Consider the following 22,587-nt stretch of genomic DNA (forward strand, 5'->3'; position numbering starts at 1 on the left):
CCCAGTGCAAAATCTATAACAGCTCCCCCCTACCATATGCCATTTATGTGGCAGCGAGACCTTTGGACCCCCTCATGTGCCAGATCCTGGATGCGGCTGCTACCTCTACACTCACTATAGCTGCTCCCGTGGGTTTAACTATTCACTTTTATTTCTAGGTCCATAATCACTGCTACATCCCATTAACTGTCTTACAGATCTGCTCACAGAGGTTTTATTATAAAGTCTGGGCAGTTTATGTTCTTGTATTAGTTAAAATTAGTTTAGAACTCCTATAATCTTTAGATGTACACAGAGAAGAAAACATTAAGTAACTCAAGATTAGTAAAAAATAAAGCAAAGGATTTGCAACTCAACATTTTATACTTACTAAAACTATGAAGCGTTAAATGTCAAATGTGGAGTTATTCTCTACAGTTCTGAATTCAGCCCTGTCCGTCTCATTTTTCAATAATCTTATTGACTGGTAATGATGCCATCGGTGACACAATGACCTTAAGTTCAGTACTACGTCCTCTAAGTTCAAAGCCTTTACTGTAGAGATTGTTGGCACCTGTTACTGGTAGAATCCAGTCATTGGAATGAGCTGGCACTCTTTTGGCATCATTTACAATACATGTATGTGCCTGCCTACTCCATTCTGCTGCAGGGAGGGTTATGGATATACTGTGAATATGTCATTTTTTTTCTTAGCCAGTTAAGTATTCTGCATAACAAAGCGGATCTCCAATTTATTAGACTTCTATTCTATCTAATTCTTGGTTTTGAAATGCTAGGATATGAACTACTGAAATTCTCTGTACAGCATATGTCCGGGTTCTCCAATGGTGGTTAGGTGGCATGAAAATGGAGCAGGTTTGAAAGAGACATTGGTATACTGAGATTCTTACCGGCTCCCCTTTCTCCCCAGGTTCACCTTTCTGCCCAGGAGGGCCCTGTGAATATATAGAAAGTAAAAAAACGCAAACATAGTTATGATAGAGGAAGATGAGGATCAACAGACAGAATGTTAGAGAACCATGATACCACTACTGAAGATGGATTTATACAGCTCCCATTGAGTTCAACAATAAATGTGTCTGCTATAAGCACCTAAGCTCCCCCTAGTGATGGCTATAGTCAGACAAATTTTATCATTTAACTCTCGGGCCGGGTTCCCACGTAGCGTAAACGCTGCGGAATTTCCGCAATGGAATTCTGTGCGGAAATTCCTCAGCATTTACAGTAGCAGCAGAGCGGATGAGATTTAGAAAATCTCATGCCCACGTGCGGAAAAACCCCCCAGCATAAACGTTAATAAATTGACCTGCGGTACGGAATTTAAATCCGCAGCATGTCAATTTATTATGCAAATCCCGCAACAGAAAGCCAAGTGTTGCGACTCTTGCGGCGTATTTGCAATGATTACTCCGCAAAAATCGCAACTATGGAAAAAAAAACAAAAAACATACTTACCCAGAAGTCTGTGTTTCTTCGTCCAATCCGGCCTATTGGGATGACGTTGCATCCCATGTGACTGCTGCAGCGAATCACAGGCTGCAACATCATGCAGGGAGGCCGGACCGGACTGCACAAGAGGGACGCGTCGCCATAACAACTGCCTAGGTAAGTATGAGCGTTTTTTGCCTCTGTTTTCCACAGCGGAAAATTAGTCCGACAATGTGGTGCAGCTTTTCAGTCGGAATGTACTGCGGGTTGCAGGTTCGATACACTGGGCAGATTTTAAGCAGCGTATCTGACCCATGGGAACCCGGCCTAAGGGTATGTGCATACGTCGTTTTTTGCCAAGCAGAAAAAATCTGCCTTAAAATTCCCCTCGAATTTTTGAGGCACATTTTGAAATGCAACTCTTTTTTTTCACACTTTTTTTTTTTTTTAGACCTTTTTTTGACGCGTTTTTTTTGTTTAGGTGTTTTTGTAATTTAGCAAATGCAAAAACCACGCCAAAAATTGCTATCGACAAACAGCGCAGTTTTATTCCATCCTCCTATTAAACCGCTCCAAAATAGGGCATAACGCTCTAGAAAACAATGCCTCTACCTCCCGTTAAAATCAATGGAGGGCAATTTGGAACATTTTTGTGCAGTGATTCTGATGCGGTTTCCACATTAAAAGCCGCGTTAAAAACGCTGTGTGAACAGGATCTGAGACTGTCAAGAAAAACAGGGGATTTGGAGCTCCTTATAAAAAAGCAAAACATCACTCCGACTGTAAGGCTGGATTCACATGAGCATGCACATGAACACAAAGCAGGGAGCCGGGCTCCTAGCATCATAGTTATGTATGACGCTAGGTGTCACTGCCCCGCTGCGGGACAACTGTCCCGTACTGAAAACATGTTTTCAGTACGGGACAGTAGTTCCACGGAGAGGCAGGGACTCCTAGCGTTGTACATAACTTTTTTGCGTTTTAAATTTACGCCATGTGGTATAAATAACATAATAACTTTATTCAGCGGGTCGTTACAATTGCGGCAATACCATATTTATATAGAGTTTTTATGTTTTACTACTTTTACACAGTAAAAACTATTTTTTTTCAAAATTTTGGTTTTTGTGTCGCTAACTGTTAAGAGCCATAACTTTTTTATTTTTCCGCCGATGCAGCTGTATGATGACTTGTAGTTTTTATTGGTAGCATTTTGGAGTACGTGCGACTTTTTGATCACTTTTTATAAAAAAATTTTGAAGGCAGGATGAACAGAAAATAGCAATTCTGGCATTGTTTTTTGTTTTATTTTTTATAGCATTCACCGTGCGGGTTAAATAATGTAATTGTTTTATATTTGGGGTCGTTACGGATGCGGTGATACCAAATATGTGGAACTTTTAACTGTTTTCCATAATAAAGTATTTTGTAAGGGGAAAAAGTGTGTATTGAATTTTATTTTTCTTGGGACTTTTATTTATTGTAAAATTTATTATACATTTTTAACTTTTATTTAGTCCCACTAGGGGACTTCACTATGTGATCTTTTGATCGCTTTTATAATACACTGCAATACTTCTGTATTGCAGTGTATTATTGCCTGTCAGTGTAAGGCTGGATTCACACGAATAAGCTGAATAAGCCCTAAAGCTGACAGGCATCTGTTAGGCCATGCTTCTGACGTGGCCTAACATACAATCCCTAGAGGCAGACCTGGGGGCCTTTGTTAGGCCCCCAGCTGCCATAGAAACCATTGACACCCTGCGATTCCATCTCGGGATGCCAGTGGGGTGAGAGAGAGCCCCTTCTCTCTAAAACCACTCAGATGCTGCGGTCGCTATTGAGCACCACATCTGATGGGATAAATATGATTGGAGACCACTGCTAGTGGTCTCCGATCGATGCCCTGAAGCCCGAGGCTGTTAGCAACAACCCGGGCTACAGGAGCGCACCGCCCGATGCGGGAAAAACTCTTCTGAAGTGCCGACGTGTAAAGGCGGCACTTCAGTAGAACTACCCTGAATGGCCGACGTAAAAACACTATACGGCGGTCGTTAAGGGGTTAAGTCCCTTAGTGATGTAACTAATTTTAGTAAAAAAAAAAATCCCCTCTGTGCTCCACTGGTCATAACTTTGTAATTATTTATTTTTTCAATCTAGGTGTATGAGACTGGTATTTTGGGAGACAAGTTGTAGGTTTTATTGTAACTATTTTTGGGGTACATGTATTGAAGAACTTTTATTGGGGGAAATGAAAAAAAAATGACGTTTTGTAATTTTTGGATGTATTTATAAGGCTTTTACCATGCAGTATAAATAATATGTTAACTTTAGTCTACCAGTCGTTACGATTATAACTACACCAAATTTGAGTTTTTGTTCTGTTTTACTACTTTTGCACAACAAAAACAGGCTTCATACAAGATGATTTTTTTGTGTTTTCGCATTCCAATACCCATAGCATTTCTATTTGCTGTTTAAGGGCTTGTTTTTTGCAGGACAACTTTTCATTGGTACCATTTATGAAGACATTTTATTCTTGTTTTTGGGAGGCGAGATGAACAGACAATAGCTGTTCTGGCATTGTTTTTTAGTTTTTCTTTGTCTTTTACCATGCACGATAAATAACATTAATTTTAAAGCACAGGTTGTTATGAATGCAGTACTACCAATTATGTGTATTTTTTTTAAATTCTTTTTTCAATAAAAAAAACATTGTGTAAGAGAAAAAAAAGTTTTTTTAAATTTATTTCTGTAAAATCACTCCAGTGAAGCCAATCAGCACTGAATGCGGCATCTGAGGGGTTATAAACGGCTATCTCGTGGAGTAAAAAAAAAATTACTCCTATGTGTAACAATAAGAAAGCATGTGTTATCCCCGATTAATAAGGAGGGGGTGATATCATGAACAAAAGTCCATGTTACCCCCCCCCCCCCCGGTCATCTGAAGCCATGCAGGGATAGGAGAAGCATAACAGATCATCCTCCCCTCCCTGCATGCTGTCAGCACATCACCCTCTGCCCCTCCTCTCCTCCACACAGGCTGTAGTGAGAGATGCAAGTAAGATACCGTTGGAAAAATGCTGCAAATTCAGAATGCTTTCAAAAATAGAGGTTTTAATAATTTTTTTTAATCAATTAACAAAATCCAAAGTGAATAAACAGAACAGAAATCTAAATCAAATCAATATTTGGTGTGACTACCCTTTGTCTTCAAAACAGCATAAATTCTTCTAGGTACACTTGCACAAGTCATGGTTTTTGTAGGATTATAGTCAGGCGTATGATTAACTAATTATACCAAACAGGTGATAATGATCATCATTTTCATATGTAGGTTTAAACACCGTTATTAACTGTAACAGAAACAGCTGTGTATGAGGCTTAAAACTGGATGAGGAACAGTCAAGCTCTGCTACAAAGTTGAGGTTGTGGAAGACACAGGTCCACCATGGCAAGACTGAGCACAGCAACAAGTCACATGGTAGTTATACTGCTTCAGCAATGTCTCTCACAGGCAGTGGCGGATCCTCATATGGGCGGTTCGGGCGGCCGCCTGGGGCCCAAGGCTGCACGGGGGCCCATAACCACCCAAACCGCACACAAGTTAAAAAAAATATCCAGGGCTGCTGCCGGCTGCATTCTAGCGGTCATCGGTCCCACGTGCGGATGAAGAGGAGGAGGGGGGGATGTGCAGGGGGAGTCAATTGCGGCCAGGGAACAGGGGCACAGCACATCAGCTGTAGAGAGCAGACTGTCAGAGATTGTGATGGGCAGGTGCTGGAGTCTCCCTGACAGTCTGCTCCTCTGTGCTGCTGTACACTCTCCCTCCTGTCTAAACCTCCAGCAGCTGCCTGATAACGGCAAAACTGCAACCAGAAAGTGAAGGACCTGTGGTGACGTCACAGTCACATGATTAAGGTCCTGAAGGCTGCCAGAGACAAGCACCGCAGAGGAAGAGGCTGTGGTAAGTGTGTGTGTGTGTGTGTGTCATAATGTAAGTCTATTTAGTGTGTGCTGTGTATATAGTCTATATAGTGTGTACAGTGTTTATAGTGTCTATAATGTAAGTCTATATAGTGTGTGCGTGTAGTGTGTGTGTGGTTTGAATATATAGTCTGTGGTGTTAATGTGAATTGTATATAGGGTGTTTAATTTCACATTTTTTGTGTGCAAAATAATTTCCCACCCATAGAGCCCTCTGCAGTAAGTCAGATGCTCAGAACCCCCCCTGCAGTATAATCTCCCCTATAGAGCCCTCAGTAGTTATTATACTGCAGGGGGGGGGTCAGAGCGTTTGATTGACTGTTGAGGGTTCTATAGGGGAATAACTCTCTCCTCCCTAGAGCCATAAGGGCGGATTTACACGAACGTGTAAAAGGTCTGTGCAACGCGCGTGCTTTTCACGCGTGTCGTACGGACCTATGCTAGTCTATGGGGCAGTGCAGACTGTCATTAATTTTTGCGCAGCGTGTGTCCTCTGCGTAAAACTTGCGACATGTCCTATATTTCTGCGTTTTTCGCGCATCACGCACCCATTGAAGTCAATGCGTGCGTGAAAATCATGCATGCCACACGGAGGCACCTCCGTGGGACGTGCGTGATTTGCGCAACAGGCAAACTATGATTGCAAACAGAAAAGCACCACGTGCTACAAACATAGTGTCATAATGATGGCGGCTGCGCGAAAGGCACGCAGCCGTGCATCATATGGTGATGACACACGGAGCTGTTAAGTGCCTTTTGCGCGCGCAAAACGCCGCATTTTTTGCGTGCGCAATACGCACACACTCGTGTAAATCCGCCCTAAGTGTCAGACGCTTAGACCTTCCTATAGGGCACTCAGCAGTCAGTCAGATGCACTGGGGAGGGGTGTCTGACTGCATAAAGTGTAACTAACTAAACTTTTTTTTAAAAATTACATGTCATAGTGACATGTCAAATGTTCTAATCGGTGGGGGTCCGGGCACTGAGACCCCACCAATCGCTGAAACAAAGTGACAGAAGCGATCAGGTGAGTGAGGAGCCACTTTGTTTCTGATCGTACACCGCGCAGAGGAAAGACAATCAGAAATTAAGTGGAACAGCGCTCACCCGAGCACTCCTGCTGCTTTTGTTTTAGTGATCAGTGGTGGTCTCAATGCTGGGACCCCCATCGATCAAAACTTCTGACATATCACTCTCACTATGACACGCCAAATATTTTTTAAAAGTTTAGTTACCCCTTGGGGACTGAATTTATTGGTTTGAGTTAATGTATGGGCCTGGGTCTTAATTTGCTTAGGGGTCTGGGGTATAAGACAATTTATGGTGTTTATTTCTGAATTTTTATGTTGCTATAGACGCTGAAAATGGCTACGGAATCAAGGGGAAAAGATTTCTCATCAGGAAACCCTGCAGTCATCAGGAGAAGTCTCCATAACGGTCTGTGTCAGATGGAGAAGAAAAGAGAACGACCCATCAGTGAAGACATCACCTGTGAGTCATTTCATTTATAGATCTGTCACCTCTCCTGACATGTCTGTTATCGGAAATCCTTGTATTCCACATAAAGTCTTTGTGTGCCCAGGACTAATAGACAAATGCGTGTTACCATTCCCCTTGTCAGAAGGATATGTCCCTACACAGTGTGATACTGTCAGCGATGGTTGGAGACTGTCAGCATGTAGGGACACAGCCCTTTGACAAGGAGAATCGTAGCACTCATTTGTCAATGCTTGCACAGAAAGGTGGTGTTTAATATAGACACGGCGTGGCAGGGCGGTGGTGGAGAAGGGGGCCCAAGCTTGTGGAACAGCCCAGGGCCCATGGTTTACTTAATCCGCCACTGCTCACAGGCAAAGATTTCAAAGCAGACTGGGGTTTCAAGATGTGCTGTTCAAGCTCTTTTAAAGAAGCACAAAGAAACGGGCAATGTTGAGGACCGTAGATGCAATTGTCGGCCAAGTAAACTTAGTGCAACAGATCAAAGACACATCATTCTTACTTCCCTTCGAAATCGGAAAAATGTCCAGCAGTGCCATCAGCTCCAAACTGGCAGAAATCAGTGGGACCCAGGTACACCAATCTACTGTTCAGAGAATTTTGGCCAGTAGTGGCTTTCCACGTCAAAGTCATACCTTTGAAGTGGAAACAAGGCCAAATGACTCAACTGTGCATGAAAACATAGGAACTGGGGTGCAGAAAAATGGTAGCAGGTGCTTTGGACCAATGAGTCAAAATTTGAAATATTTGGCTGTAACAGAAGGCAGTATGTTCGCTGAAGGGCTGGGGAGCAGTACAATAATGAGTGTCTGCAGGCAACAGTGAAGCATGATGGAGGCTCCTTGCAAGTTTTTAGCTGCATTACAGCAAATGGAGTTGGGGATTTGGTCAGGATTAATGGTGTCCTAAATGCTGAGAAATACAGGCAGATATTTATCCATCATGTAATACCATCAAGGAAACATTTGATTAGCTCCAAATTCATTCTGCGCCAGGACAACGAACCCAAACATACAGCCAATATCATTAAGAACTATCTTCAGTTCAAAGAAGAAAAAGGAGCCCTGGAAGTGATGATATGGCCCCCACAGAGGCCTGACCTCAACATCATCAAGTCTGCCTGGGATTAGAAGAGACAGGAGGATTTGAGGAAGCCTACATCCACAGAAGATCTGTGGTTTGGAACAACCTTCCTGCCAAGTTCCTTCAAAAAGTGTGTGCAAGTGTACCTAGAATTGAAGCTGTTTTGAAGGCAAAGAGTGGTCACACTAAATATTGACTTGATTTAGATTTCTCTTCTGTTCATTCACTTTGCATTTTGTTAATTAATAAAAAAAACTAATAACCCCACTAAAATTTTAAAGAAATTTTACTTTGCAGAATTTTTCCACAACTGCTGTCACGTGCTCCCTTCCTGCGGCTCCCTCGGTCTCCAGGACGTCGAGAGTCACTTGCTCGGGCGTCGCCCGTCCTGGCAGAGTGAGGCAGTCTGCAGCCAAAAGGAGCTCAGGAGCGTCAGGCCAATCAAAGCCTGGCTGATGTTCTTGAGCTCCCGCCCTCTCCTTATTTAGTGCAGCCTGGGGTAGTAGGCCTTTGCCTGTAATTAGAGTTACCTTGCCTGGTGCTTTCCCTTGTTTCAGACTCCCCTTAGCGACTTGCATCTTGATTCCTTTGTGACCCCTGACCCTGGCTGGACTCCTGACTTTTCATTGCCTTCTGACTTTTTGTTTTTCTGCACTCTCCCGGGTTGACCCTGCCTGCCTGTCTCAGCCTTTTGCGCCCGATCTTGTCCATGGTGCTATTGCCCTGCCTCTCCCTCCATGTACTTCCCAGGTGACCCTTTGTTATTTCGTACTGTCTTTGTCTTATCCGTTTGTCAGTTTCACTTGTACTAGTATAGGGAACACCGCACAGTTGTGCACCGTCGTTTAGGTCGGGTCGTACAAGTAGGTAGGGTCAGAGGTTTGGGAAGAACAGGGACCTCACTGTTTTACCGTGTATTTGTGCGTGACAACTGCCTAAAACTTTTGCACAGTACTGTATATGCAACTCCAACTTCAACCTGCTACAGCTAGGGCTAGAAGATTTTTGTCTTTAAAACAAGACTAAAATCGTATCTCTAACCTTCAGAGTAGAAGCTCTTCTGCAGTTACACCACCCGAGCTGTGCTCGGGCTAGACTGTAAGTTACTTTTTCTGCAGCCTGAGCACAGCTCGGGATAAACTGTTAGGCTGGGTTCACACGACCTATTTTCAGGCGTAAACGAGGCGTATTATGCCTCGAATTTCGCCTGAAAATACGGCTCCAATACGTCGGCAAACATCTGCCCATTCATTTGAATGGGTTTGCCGACGTACTGTGCCGACGACCTGTAATTTACACGTCGTCGTTTGACAGCTGTCAAAAGACGACTCGTAAAATTACAGCCTCGTCAAAAGAAGTGCAGGACACTTCTTGGAACGTTTTTGGAGCCATTTTCTCATAGACTCTATTGAAAACAGCTCCAAAAACGGCCGAAAAAACGGCGCGAAAACGTGAGTTGCTCAAAAAACGTCTGAAAATCAGGTGCTGTTTTCCCTTGAAAACAGCTCCGTATTTTCAGACGTTTTTGGCTCAGCGTGTGAACATACCCTTAGGAGGTAAAAGACATGGATAAGTAAAAATGGAAATGATGGCTGAAAATACTTACCAATTCCCCTTTTGATCCAGATTCTCCCGGCAGGCCAAATGCACCCTACATTTCAAGACAGATCTGTAAGTTATAGTCATTACTATAATGAAATGATGCAGTGTGATATTTTTCTCCCCTACTCACGCTGTCTCCTTTCTCTCCTTGTACACCATCTCTACCGGGTGGGCCAGGGAACCCCTGCATAGTTACACAAAAAATATAAAATTATGAGCCACTGGTTGTGTATTTTTATCACAAATCATTTACTTCTTCCTATCAATGCCAAGATTCCTTTAAAGAGGCTCTGTCACCAGATTCTCAAATCCCTATCGCATGTGATTGGCGCTGCAATGTAGATAACAGCCACGCGTAATCTCGCGAGATTACGAGGTAAACGAGATTTTGTTTCCCTTGCTGGAAATCTCACAGAAAAGATTCAGAAGTGTCAGGATTCTGAATACACATGACGTCCAGGCTGGAGGTCATGTGTATTCATTATCAGGACACTTGTGTATGTAGCTGCACATCGTTCTAGTAAGAACGTGATGCTGCTGTGTAAATGAATGGAGAGGAGTGCATGATGCTGACTGGTCACTGATTCGTCAGCATCATACACTTCTAGTCATAACGCCCAGTTAGTAAAACAAGTAAACACGCCCAGTTAAAAACACAATACACGCCCAGTTGGACATACGAAAAAAAACACACCCAGTTGTCCATTTCAAAGCTCATTTGCATATATATATAAAATAGCTCATAACTTGGCCAAAAATGAACGTTTTAAAAAAAAAACGGTACTGTTAGCTACATTGCAGCGCCGATCCCATGCAATAGGAGATAGGGATTTGAGAATCTGTTGACAGAGCCTCTTTAAATCCTGATTTCTCTTTAAGTTTTGAACCCCTCAACCCAAAAGAAAAGAAAAGTATATATGAAATATTTATAAAGTGTTATCCCTTAGACAACTATAAAATACTTGATACATTTTGCATATACAGTACATTTATGTGGAATATGTCATGCTTTAGTAGTCCAGTTTGTGTTAAAAATTTACTGTAAAGCGCTCTTTTTTTAACAGAATATGCTTGACAATTTCACAATTTGCTTGACCCTAATCTTTACCTATGAATCCTATCCACATCATGACACCATTAATTGAGTAAAAAATTTTCTTCTGATATGTCATAGAAACATTTAGGAAAATCACACTGGTGAAATCTCGGATCACCTATTATTTCCCGGGTAAGGGCTCTATTAACAGCTAAAACACCTGGCACTGCTCTTTTTCACATTTCTGTTCTTGGAAATCTGACACAACATTCTGCACAAAAGGTCATTGAAATGAATGGCTATGTGCTTTTTAGTAACAGAATTGTGACAGCATTGCCAATTGGCTGTTGAAGGTGTTGTAGGCTTTAGACAGCAGCTTTTCGTTTGACCTAATAGCACATTGTCGGGGGACCTTTTACATTGGTTAGGGTTGTGCAATGCGGACTACCCCATTGCACATTTTTTAAAATCCTTTTGGTCTGAAATCACAAACTTCTCAATTCTGGCTATATTTCACCCTTAAAGAGGCTCTGTCACCAGATTTTGCAACCCCTATCTGCTATTGCAGCAGATCGGCGCTGCAATGTAGATTACAGTAACGTTTTTATTTTTAAAAAACGAGCATTTTTGGCCAAGTTATGACCATTTTCGTATTTATGCAAATGAGGCTTGCAAAAGTACAACTGGGCGTGTTGAAAAGTAAAAGTACAACTGGGCGTGTATTATGTGCGTACATCGGGGCGTGTTTACTACTTTTACTAGCTGGGCGTTGTGTATAGAAGTATCATCCACTTCTCTTCACAACGTCCCAGCTTCTGGCAGTGCAGACACAGCCGTGTTCTCCAGAGATCACGCTGTGTATCACTCACAGGTCCTGCATCGTGTCAGACGAGCGAGGACACATCGGCACCAGAGGCTACAGATGATTCTGCAGCAGCATCGGCGTTTGCAGGTAAGTCGATGTAGCTACTTACCTGCAAATGCTGATGCTGCTGCAGAATCAACTGTAGCCTCTGGTGCCGACACGATGCAGGACCTGTGAGTGACGTCACAGATCTGCACTGCCAGAAGCTGGGCGTTCTGAAGAGAAGTGGATGATACTTCTCATCAGAACGCCCAGCTAGTAAAAGTAGTAAACACGCCCCCGATGTACGCACATAATACACGCCCAGTTGTACTTTTACTTTTCAACACGCCCAGTTGTACTTTTGCAAGCCTCATTTGCATAAATACGAAAATGGTCATAACTTGGCCAAAAATGCTCGTTTTTTAAAAATAAAAACGTTACTGTAATCTACATTGCAGCGCCTATCTGCTGCAATAGCAGATAGGGGTTGCAAAATCTGGTGACAGAGCCTCTTTAAGCTAGCCACAGATGAAACACTAATAAATAGAATGTTTAGACACTCATGACTCAAATAAGTTGAGTCATATACCCTTATATGCAGCCTACCTTTTAGTAAAGCAGACAGCAAAACAGAGTTGGACTTTAATGATCACAGCAGCCGTTTATTATTTGTAATACTAAGAATTTATTAATGGCAAATTAAAATAACCTTAAATTCCCACAAAGGAATTCTTCATATAAATAACAAACCGCGACCCTACCAGGGTCATAACATTAACATTTAACAAACAGAATGACAGGGGCAAGTCCTTGAAGCCACCGATGTTTTATTTACTGGTCATCTGCCCACCAATACCTTACCCCCAGCCGTAACCCGGCTAGGGGGCACGGATTACCTTTTGCAGATGACCTCCACAATATATATCCAAGCCTTCAAAAGGGGTAACACCCTAAGAAGCCGTCTTCCAACTAATTGGGGGGTGCATCCCGTGAGGCATTCCCCCCCCACTTTTTACGACCTACTTCAAGGACTCCCCCCGCCATAGCGAAATAGGCCTTGACCGCCTCAAGCCTGTGAGCTCCCCCACACACTCACCGCTCGTTCAATTCCATCCATTAAAGCCAGACTCCACATATCTATTCCCACATCGTTCAGGTGCACTCCATACTCTCTCCAAAAGTTTCCCGTCCCAGACCCCAAGTCCCAATGTCGAACAGCAACACCGTTGTTGCGTGCCACAAAGCCAGATATAGCCCTATTGACCCTTTTTATGGAGCGAGCTATACGCCAACACTTCCTCGGGACCATCTCCGACCAAACAGTCACCAGATGGGATGTAATGACCACAAGCAAAGCAGGTCATACTTGACATCCCGCAACAGTTCCAAAAATGGGCGCAAGCCTAAATCATTACCCCCGATGTGCAGTACCAGTACGTCTGGTGCCCTGTCTAACAGCACGTAATTATGAAACTCAGGCAACACCCGACTCCAGGTCATTCCACGGAAACCTATCCAATGCAGGACCGCTGTGTCCCATGGAATCCGGAGCTGTCGATCGTCCGGCCGTACGTCCGCCTGAAGGGCACCCCAGTACACAAACGAATGCCTCATAATCCACACTATACAAGGGTTTCTGCCTGCAGTAAAAAAGTAAAATACATACATGCACACCAACCCACCAACACAACAATGAGCAGAAATCACATCACGGGCGGAACGCACACACCCAGAACACTGTTACACAAAGACACAGATCATATCATATGAGGGCGAACATAAGAACGGAAACACGCCGATTCCAACCACCCTATATGCCGCACATCCACTTAGTCTAATCCCCACCTCACCGCTTCCGTTGCAGCCCCAATACGAAACGAGTGGGATGAGCATTGCTCCGCACGCATGTGACATGCCACCAGACGTTTCTTAGAAACTGAGACAAACTGAAATCGTGAAAAAAACTTACCGTCCTCATGTCTAAGCAATGGGGAATCTGACAGGCCAACTCCCACTAAAAACGTCCTTAGGCAAAAAAACGGACGTACTAAGTTCCCGGGTATCGTGAACAACACGACCCTTCTGCCCCTGCCCGTCTGATCAGTTTTTGAGCGACGGAGAACTATCTCCACCCTATCCGCATATAAATCACATTGTCCTGCATCAACCCACCTGGTCTAGAAGAACTAGGCAAAACCAATTTCCCAATGCAGTAAGCCAGCGAGAAAGACAAATGAAACATGACATTTCCCATAGAACACAACAACTGAATTGACACTGGACGCCTCTGGTCCCTCACAACCACACCCCGTCTCAGTCCCCGCAGTGCCTGGCCCACCAGGAAATGCTTTGTGATGTCCAGAAGCCCCCGGAGTTTAAAACTGAAAGCAATGGCCGCCACAAAGCGATTGATCTTGGCGACCGTACAACCAGCAGACAAAGCTTCCCACAACCAAAACAATAATGCAATCATCCTGTCATCATCAGATATAACATCACCAAGAGATCTCACCCAATCCTTCCATTGATGCCACCCAGCAGAGTATGCCACCCCCGTCGAGCTGGCCAGCAACCGTTCGATCAGGACACCTGCCAGCCGGATACCAGCTCCCAAAGATGACTGGGACAGTCCACACCAGTTAACTCTGCGTCCGGAACCAGCTGACGAAAACAATCCCACTCTGAGCAAGAAAGCAGGTCAGCAATACAATTCACCACCCCTGGAACATGTACCGCCACCACCCACTGTCACGATGGGTGTGTGGACCCACTGGGCCGTACCGCCGTAGCGGGATAGCAGCTGGCCAAACAGGATACCAAGGCAAAGTCAATAGTTCGAATAAGGTTACCTGTAGCAATACAGACAGTAGCGAAGGCAGGCTCGGATGGGACCTTGACAGCAGGCAGACACCATGTGTGGTGAAATACAGCAGGCATAATATACGACACAACACTACTCCAGCTTTCTACGGCCCAGGAAGAAGTTAGCACGGAATACAGGAAACAGGTAGCAGGAACGGGAACACTGGGAACTGGAAAACACCAAGGGACCATTTGCAAAGACTAACATGGGTAACACAACAAAGCTGAGGCAATTAAGAAAGGGGCAGGGCCCTTCTTCTAGTCCAGGGTGATCATGGGAGCAATCAGTAAATCTAAAACATGTGTGTGCTCTGGCTCATTAAGTCCGGGAATGAGCTAAAGCGCGCACCCTAGTGGTCACTGCAGGACAGGACAGTCGCATGTGCTGGCATCTCTGGGGAGGAAGATGTCTGCAGGATGATAGGAGTCTGCGGTCTGCGACCGTGGATGTTACACCCACACGTTCAACTTCAGACAGGCGAGCACTAACTGCCGCAACAAACAAACTACAGGAGGGGATTCAGAAACTTTACTTATTGTCATCACCACCCCCAGATTATCACAATGGAAGCAAACTTTCTTGCCTGTCGCCCCAAATTGTAACTGCTACCACGATGGGAAAAAGCTCGAGCAGGGTCAAGTTGTGTGTAAGACCCGACTCCACGCAAAAAAGCCAGCCAAGGACCTGCGCACCATTTTCCCTTACAAAAAGCGCCAAAACCCACCACCCCCGATGCATCTGTAAACAACTCAAAATCAAAACTCTCCAACGCCCGAGGCATCCAGAGTGAGCGGCCATGATACATAGCCAGAAAATTAAGCCAAACTCGCAAATCGTCCCGATGATCGGCAACTAAATGAACAAAATGATGTGGTTCATAAACCCCTGCCATCGCGGCAAAATACCCTGCCCAATGGCATGATGCGGCAAGCAAAATTCAGTTTTCCTAGCAGTGACTGGAACTCCCACAGTGTGATTTTCCAAAGATGACAAGCCCTGTCAACTTCCAAACGCAAAGCAGAAAGCTTTTCGTCAGGCAATCTGCACTCCATGGCCTCCGAGTCGATCGTAATACCCAAAAAAACAAATAGATGTCGACGGCCCTTCAGATTTTTCTGAAACGTGTAACCATTTCCAGCAGGTTCGCACAAACTCTGAAACCTCCCGGACCGACACACTAAAAATCGTCGAGATAGTGGATGACTGAATCCACCCCGGCGAGAACACTAACTACCCATTCCAAAAACGAACTAAAAAGCTCGAAGTAAGCACAAGAAATAGAACAGCCCGTAGTAAGGCAACGATCAACATAATAACACCCATCCCAGTAACATCCCAACAGCCGCTGGCTGTCGGGTGAACCGGCAGTAATCGAAAGGCCGGACAATGTCAATGTCAGTCTTTGCCATCAGGGACCACTTCCGATAAGTGCGCACCAACGCCACCGCAGCATCAAACGACGTATAGACGACGGAGCAGAATTCTGGATCTATACCATCATTAACAGACGCCACTTTCAGAAAATGACAAATGGTGTATGAGGCGGAACTTGTTAAGTTCCCGTTTTGGGACCACCCCCAGGGGAGAAACAACCAAACCCGGCACAGGTACTTTTGGGAAAGAGCCCGCCATTCTACTCAAGACAACCTCCCTCTTAAGTTTCTCTGACCTTTTGCTCTGGGTAAAAGGGACCACATGCGGATGGGGTGGAATAATAAAACCCAAGCCAATCAACCAGGCCCCAGTCCTAACAGGGTATCTACATAGAAAGGGGGCCATCTTTGTGAGCATCACTGGAGTCACCCCCATGACCAGATGAACCGATAAATCTGCCTTGCCGCCTCCCTTTTTTTAGATATTTTGAAGCCCTGTGAGACTGACCGTTGCAGTGGGAACAGACGTGCTTAAATTTGCAAGTGGCTCCAAATTTACATTGCCCATCATTAAACTGCCAACATGTTCCAAGCTTGGTGCCCGAGGCCTGACCTGAATTACTGGAATTCCCCGATGCGTTCCCGCTCCCGGGAAAGGACTGGCCAGGTTTAAACTGCGCATTCACCTTCAACCACAGTGCTATATCCTTATGGTCCCACCGGATGTTAGGCCGAACTGCTTTCTGCTGACGAAATTGCTCGTCATACCAGAGGCAAGCCTGACCCCCATAAACCCTGTGCGCATCCCCCACCGCGTCCAAATAACAAAATAGAGCTGAGAAATTGTTCAGCGCCTTTTCCCCAATAACACTCGCCAATACAGCAAAAGCCTGCAACCAATCAACGAATGTTTTTGGGATCAATCTGTACCTGCGTTTTTCCTCATCTTCCTTTTTGGTTTCATCACGCTTAACTTTATCTAAATTGAACTTCTCCAGTGGCAGGAGGGAAAAAATATCAATGTATTCATCCTTCCAAATACGCTCCCTAACTTCCTGTTTCAGATGGGCCCCTAACGGGTCCTCGAAACACACGTACACCTCCCCGCGCGTGCGATAATCGAAGCGCACACGATCTACTACCTTTGGCGACTCATTCTGCACCGATACCGCCCCGGCTTCCGCCGACCCACAGGGTGTCACCGCACCGGCAGCAATAACCGGGGCGCTAACAGGGGAACCCGCCCAAACTGCCACTGGCGACACGACAGCAGTCCCTTGTGAGTGGGGCACTCCCAGCCGCCCCACTAACTCCTTGAAGCAACCCACTAATTCAGCCAGATTATCCCGACACGTTCGCTTGTGACACGGGTACCCCAGATCCCACCGCGCTCACCCCCAACGCAACTAATTTCAAACCGATACCCGACATCAATAATGCAGGAAAAGGTAAAGTAGGAGTCAACTCACCAGGCTGCCCAGGCGCTGTCATCCCATCAGCCGGAGCAGCATGTCCGCGTGTAGAGTCCCTCAGCTCACCATCTTCCAATGCTCCGCTCCCGGCATGGCGCTGTGCGCATAGGCAATGTGAGCACGGGGAATTCCATCTTCTGGACGGGAACCGGGAAGAAGTCGTCTCAGCATCCTGATGGCAAATCTCCAGCTCTCTCATCCTCTGGCTGGAGGAACCAGCTACACGTTGTTTGTTGCCTGGCACCCACACAACTGACCGCATTCTGTGTCCTCCATCTTCACCGTTGCTATACGGCATCCCAGTGTCCACGACCCGCAGACCAGCCGGCCCTCTGGCCGGATCATCGACAGGGCCGCCGTACCCCTTCCGCCACAACTGGAAGAGGGAGGGGGTGGCCGGAAGTGAAGGCACCATCCCTGTTGTACCTGCCGGGCAACGCCATGTTCTGGGATTCCTCACGGGACCGGACCGAGGGGTAGTGGCAGGCCGCCTGGAAGCCCGGCCTCGAGGGTCCACAGAGGGGCTCCTCCTGCGGCGCTGCGCCTGCGGGATCACTTCCGGGCTCAGTTGGATGGGCGGGCACGAGCGCCTCATGCTGTGCCTTGCACCGGAAGTGCAGGCCTCATCCGGCGTAGCCGGGGAGACGTGCTCTCTGCGGCCCACACCCATCCCCATGGAACGTCGGGCACGTACCTCCGTCGGCTCCGGTAGTGAGCCGACGGACCCGGCGATGCAGGAGAGCGCTCCGGGCCCGTACCCTGAACCACCGCCAACTTCGGGATCGGAAGAGCTGTCTGGCCCGCAATCATCACTGCTACCTGGACTCCTAGCCATCCAGGGCCCCTGGATGCGGCAGCGGCTCTCAACTGCTGTAGAAGATCTTCCTCGGATGCCATCGTTGAGGAGGAGAGGAAGGACATGTTCTTGCTTCAGCGTCCTGGTGAAGAGAGGGAGAGAGACAGCAGGGAAGAAGGTACAGCCCCTAGACACCCCACCACTTATCCTACTAGCCCTCCTACTATATCCCTATCTTATACTCCCATAGGCCAATCAACTCGCTACCCCTCCCATCTATTTTATTTATGGAGGCCTCCCCTTATTTAATTGTCTGCAATGCAGCCTCTTCTTATAATTGGCATGACATCTCATTCCCTCATCAACAGACGCCCAATAGCACCATACACAAATGAGCCTACAGAAATACTGGGCAAGTTCGTATACTTATTCTGGAAATTGTAAATTCATCACTGGACCTGAAAACTCAAGTACTGTGTAAAAACTCTAAGGCTTCCTGCACACATTGTGAAATTTGATGTGGAAAATTTGCATCAAACAGATAAATGCAGGTATTTCCGCAGGTTAATTCTGCACTTAATATTGTTTTTTTTAAAATACGTTTGTAGGTGCGGATTTTACATTTTGATGCAGAAACAGGTGCACATTTTCATTTTGGTGCGTTTTTTTAATAAACTTATTAGATACAATTCTTAGACGGAAACGCAGGATAAATGGAAATATGCGTGGGCACAATTGCTGTTCTCCTGATCACTATAAATATCTTCATTCGGGAAATTCAGCCAAAGATACATGATGTTTAGACCAAATGTGAAAAAAGCCTTAACTTCCGATATGCACGGAGCAGAAACTTTGAGGAACAGTTTGTCCCTTGTCATGCATGATGGATGACAAATTCACAACAATGACACGAGCTATTTTATCCAGATTTAACAGATATAGTTAAAATTATTACACAGCACACTTCAGCTTGAAGTAAAAATAATAGATCTCATAACAACTAAATACCTCCCATAATTTCCTTGTAGAGGAACTTAGAAAAATAAACATCAGTTACTGAAATTCTACATATACTGTTACTGGTCAATGCCTTAAAAAAAAAAATCATATTGCAATTCACTGATAACAGATTTGTGATCACCTGCAATACACTTTTGTATCTTCTCATTTAATACATAACATATAGGTATCAGCTATACTAGCTTAATATTTATGGTTTACAGCCTTCAAGGGGTTGTCCATTTTCATGCAATCACCTTCTTATGATAAGAAGACTTTTTATGATAAGCTAAATAATTATTACAGTTTCAGAAAAATCAAGTTTATTTTTTTTATAATAAAAAGATTATACATTCTCTAATATACTTTCTGTATCAATTCCTTGTGGTTTTCAAGATCTCTCTTTGCTGTCATTTAATAGGAACATTCATTGATTACTAACAGTAAATAAAATTCTGTCCTGATCATGTGATGATCACACAGTTGCAGCATCTGTTACAAGAAAGCTATATAATACACATACTGTAACTGTGATCAGTCCTGCATGTGTGTGTCCATCACATGACTATAGACAGATGTTTATCCACCATACGTAATAAATTACAACTATTGACAGACAGCAAGCAGAGATCTTGAAAACCGTGAGGAATTAATACAGGAAGTATATTTAAAAATTTGTACAAAGAATAACCTTTTTACCAGAAGCCAAAATAAACCTATGGACAAGTTTTGAAAAGGGTTTGTCCAATAGTAAAATGAAAAATAGAAGGGAGCAATATTTTATATATATATATATATATATATATATATATATATATATATATATATATATAACTGATTAACTGTATATAAATTGATGATAAAAAAAAAGGTGAAATGTAAGATAAGAAAGCTGTGAATCAACCAAATGATGGATAGTGACTTGTCAGGATGGATAACATTAGTAACAACGGTGTAATGGTAGACAATATCTTTCTTGAAAAACTACCAAGTGCTGAAAAATACAGTTCTATATAGACAATGAATTGTTAGTCTTAGGCTCTATTCACATGACAGGGATTCCCGGCTGTGTGACGGACGTTTTTTGAACGGCCATCACACGGCCGCAGTAGGAATAATAGACCCCAAAAGGGGCTATTCACGCAGCCAATTTTTTGATGGCCCGGCCCGATTTTCGTCCGTTCTCCCGACCGCACGGCTCCCATAGAAGTCTATGGGGCCGTGTAAAGCACGGCTGTCACTCGGATGTGATCCGAGTGACGGCCGAGCTTTCCGGCGCTCGTTCGCTCTTTTCTCCTCCTCACAGTGCGAACTGCATGTGAGGAGGAGGGTATTTTTTTGCTCCCTGTAGGAGCGGAATCCCCAATCCCCGGCCACAGCTTCGGCAACGCTGTGGCCGGGGATTGGGGATTCCGCTCCAGGTTCATATATTAACACAGTGATGTCAGGGACTTCTGAAGCGGAATCCCCGGCGCTGTGGCCGGTGTTTTCGCTCCAGGAGAAGTCCCTGACTTCACTGTCCATATATGGACACAGTGACATCAGGGACATTTGAAGCGGAATCCCCGGCGCTGTGGCCGGTGTTTCCGCTCCAGGAGAAGTCCCTGACTTTACTGTCCATATATGGACACAGTGACATCAGGGACTTTGAAGCAGAATTGTTTCCGCACCAGGAGAAGTCCCTGACTTCACTGTCCATATATGGACACAGTGACATCAGGGACTTTTGAAGCGGGATCCCCGGTGCTGTGGCCGGTGTTTCCGCTCAAGGAGAAGTCCCTGACTTCACTGTCCATATATGGACAATGAAGTCAGGGACTTCTCCTGGAACAGTCCCCTTAAGTGGCGCTATCTACAGGAAGGGGGGGGGGGTGCCATCTATGGGGCGGGGGTGCTATGTAAAAGGGTGCTGTGTAGAACTACCTTCAGGGGGCTGTGTGGCATTACCTATAGGGGGCTGTATGGCATTACTTACAGGGGGCTGTGTGGCATTACCAACAGGGGGCTGTGTGGCATTACCAACAGGGGGGCTGTGTGGCACTACCTACAGGGGGCTGTGTGACATTACCTACAGGGGGCTGTGTGGCATTACCTACAGGGGGCTGTGTGGCACTACCTACAGGGGAGCTGTGTGGCACTATCTACAGGGGGGCTGTGTGGCACTACCTACAGGGGGGCTGTGTGGCGCTACCTACAGGGGACTGTGTGGCATTACCTACAGGGGGCTGTGTTGCATTACCAAGAGGGGGCTGTGTGGCATTACCTACAGGGGGGCTGTGTGGCACTACCTACAAGGGGGCTGTGTGGCACTACCTACAAGGGGGCTGTGTGGCACTACCTACAAGGGGGCTGTGTAGCAGTACCTACAGGGGGGCTGTGGCTGTATCTACAGAGGGCAGTGTGTGGCATTATCTACAAAAGGAAGTGTGTGGCAATAAATTTACAAATTAAATTCATCCATTTTAAAACGGACAGTGAAAAAAACGGATGCAAAGCGGGTCAAAATCGTCCGTTTAAAATGGAAACACGGCCCGGCATGAAAAGGATGCAAAACGGATACAAAACGGCCAAGAAAAACGGACCAAAACGGACGTTCTTATCGGCCGACACTCAAAGTCTGTCGTGTAACTTACATTTTTCCCCAATGGTCCTGGTGGTCCAGATTGTCCCTGAGGTCCTGGCGGCCCTTTTAAGTAAACAAAATTGTTATACTGTTTGTACTCATTTCATGTAAAAAAAACTTAAGCAGATTGAACCTAAGGTGGTCAATGTTACCTGATGGTCCTGGTGGGCCCCTTGGCCCCTGAATTGGGTGCCTTCCATTCTCAGTAAAACGATTTGAGTTAAACAGATCTAAAAACATAATTAAACACAATTAGATATTCTAAAATTTCCTAAACAGTTCTTTAGATTCAAAGAGAGATGGAAAAGTAATCAACTGATATACCTTACTTTATTAGTGGGCGATCGCTACTTTAGACAGATACATAGTTACATAGGTTGAAAAAACACACATGTCCATCAATTTTAACTCTCTGAGACCCCGAGCCGTTTGATGAAGAGAAAGGCAAAAAATTGGAAAATTGTAGATTGGGAGCTGCATACAGATCCTGTATACAGAGCAGCTGTATCTAGCGCTGAAACCTGTATCTGTCAGGTCAATTTTCTGACACACAGGATCGAGCTGTTACTGATCACATCACTAAGTTCATAACTTCATAACTAAGTTCTTAAGTTAGATGAGAAGAGGCTGGACGCAGCCTGCAGGGCTTAAGGGAAAGCCGACATGACCGTCCTGGTAGGGAAAGGGTTAATTAGGTGAGGGAGAGTTGGAGGGAGTTGGAGGGGGGACGGGGAGGAGTTAGGGGGGACGGGGGCCGTTACTGAGCTTCCCGCTGTTTTTCGGCATTGAGCCGGAAGCAGCGGGAGGATTAACACGGGAAAAGTAAGCTCCCCGTTGCCCGCGCTACTCAGCATGTCAGAGGCAGTAATGTTAGAGCGGCTGCGTGCCGCTGCTGTGCACCACGGTCCCGGATGGCTAGAAGAGACCGTGGCTGCAATAACGAGGATCCCAGACGCCGTTTCGCCACGTCAGGCCCGGCGT

At 45.3% G+C, this 22,587-nt stretch overlaps 1 protein-coding gene across 3 annotated transcripts in view; it reads right to left on the bottom strand.

The window, feature by feature from the left end:
• EMID1 (EMI domain containing 1) overlaps positions 1–22,587 on the bottom strand; it is a 137,203-nt gene that overhangs the window by 29,614 nt on the left and 85,002 nt on the right. For all 3 annotated transcript variants that reach the window (XM_075830024.1, XM_075830033.1, XM_075830043.1), the window contains exons 9-13: positions 21,759–21,836; positions 21,617–21,669; positions 9,728–9,781; positions 9,602–9,646; positions 891–935 (exon numbers count right to left, since the gene is read on the bottom strand). In XM_075830024.1, the coding sequence (XP_075686139.1) occupies positions 891–935; positions 9,602–9,646; positions 9,728–9,781; positions 21,617–21,669; positions 21,759–21,836 (275 nt within the window). The remainder of the gene's footprint in view (positions 1–890; positions 936–9,601; positions 9,647–9,727; positions 9,782–21,616; positions 21,670–21,758; positions 21,837–22,587) is intronic.

Source organism: Rhinoderma darwinii, chromosome 1, assembly GCF_050947455.1.
Source record: "Rhinoderma darwinii isolate aRhiDar2 chromosome 1, aRhiDar2.hap1, whole genome shotgun sequence".
Classification (NCBI taxonomy): Eukaryota; Metazoa; Chordata; class Amphibia; order Anura; family Rhinodermatidae; genus Rhinoderma; species Rhinoderma darwinii.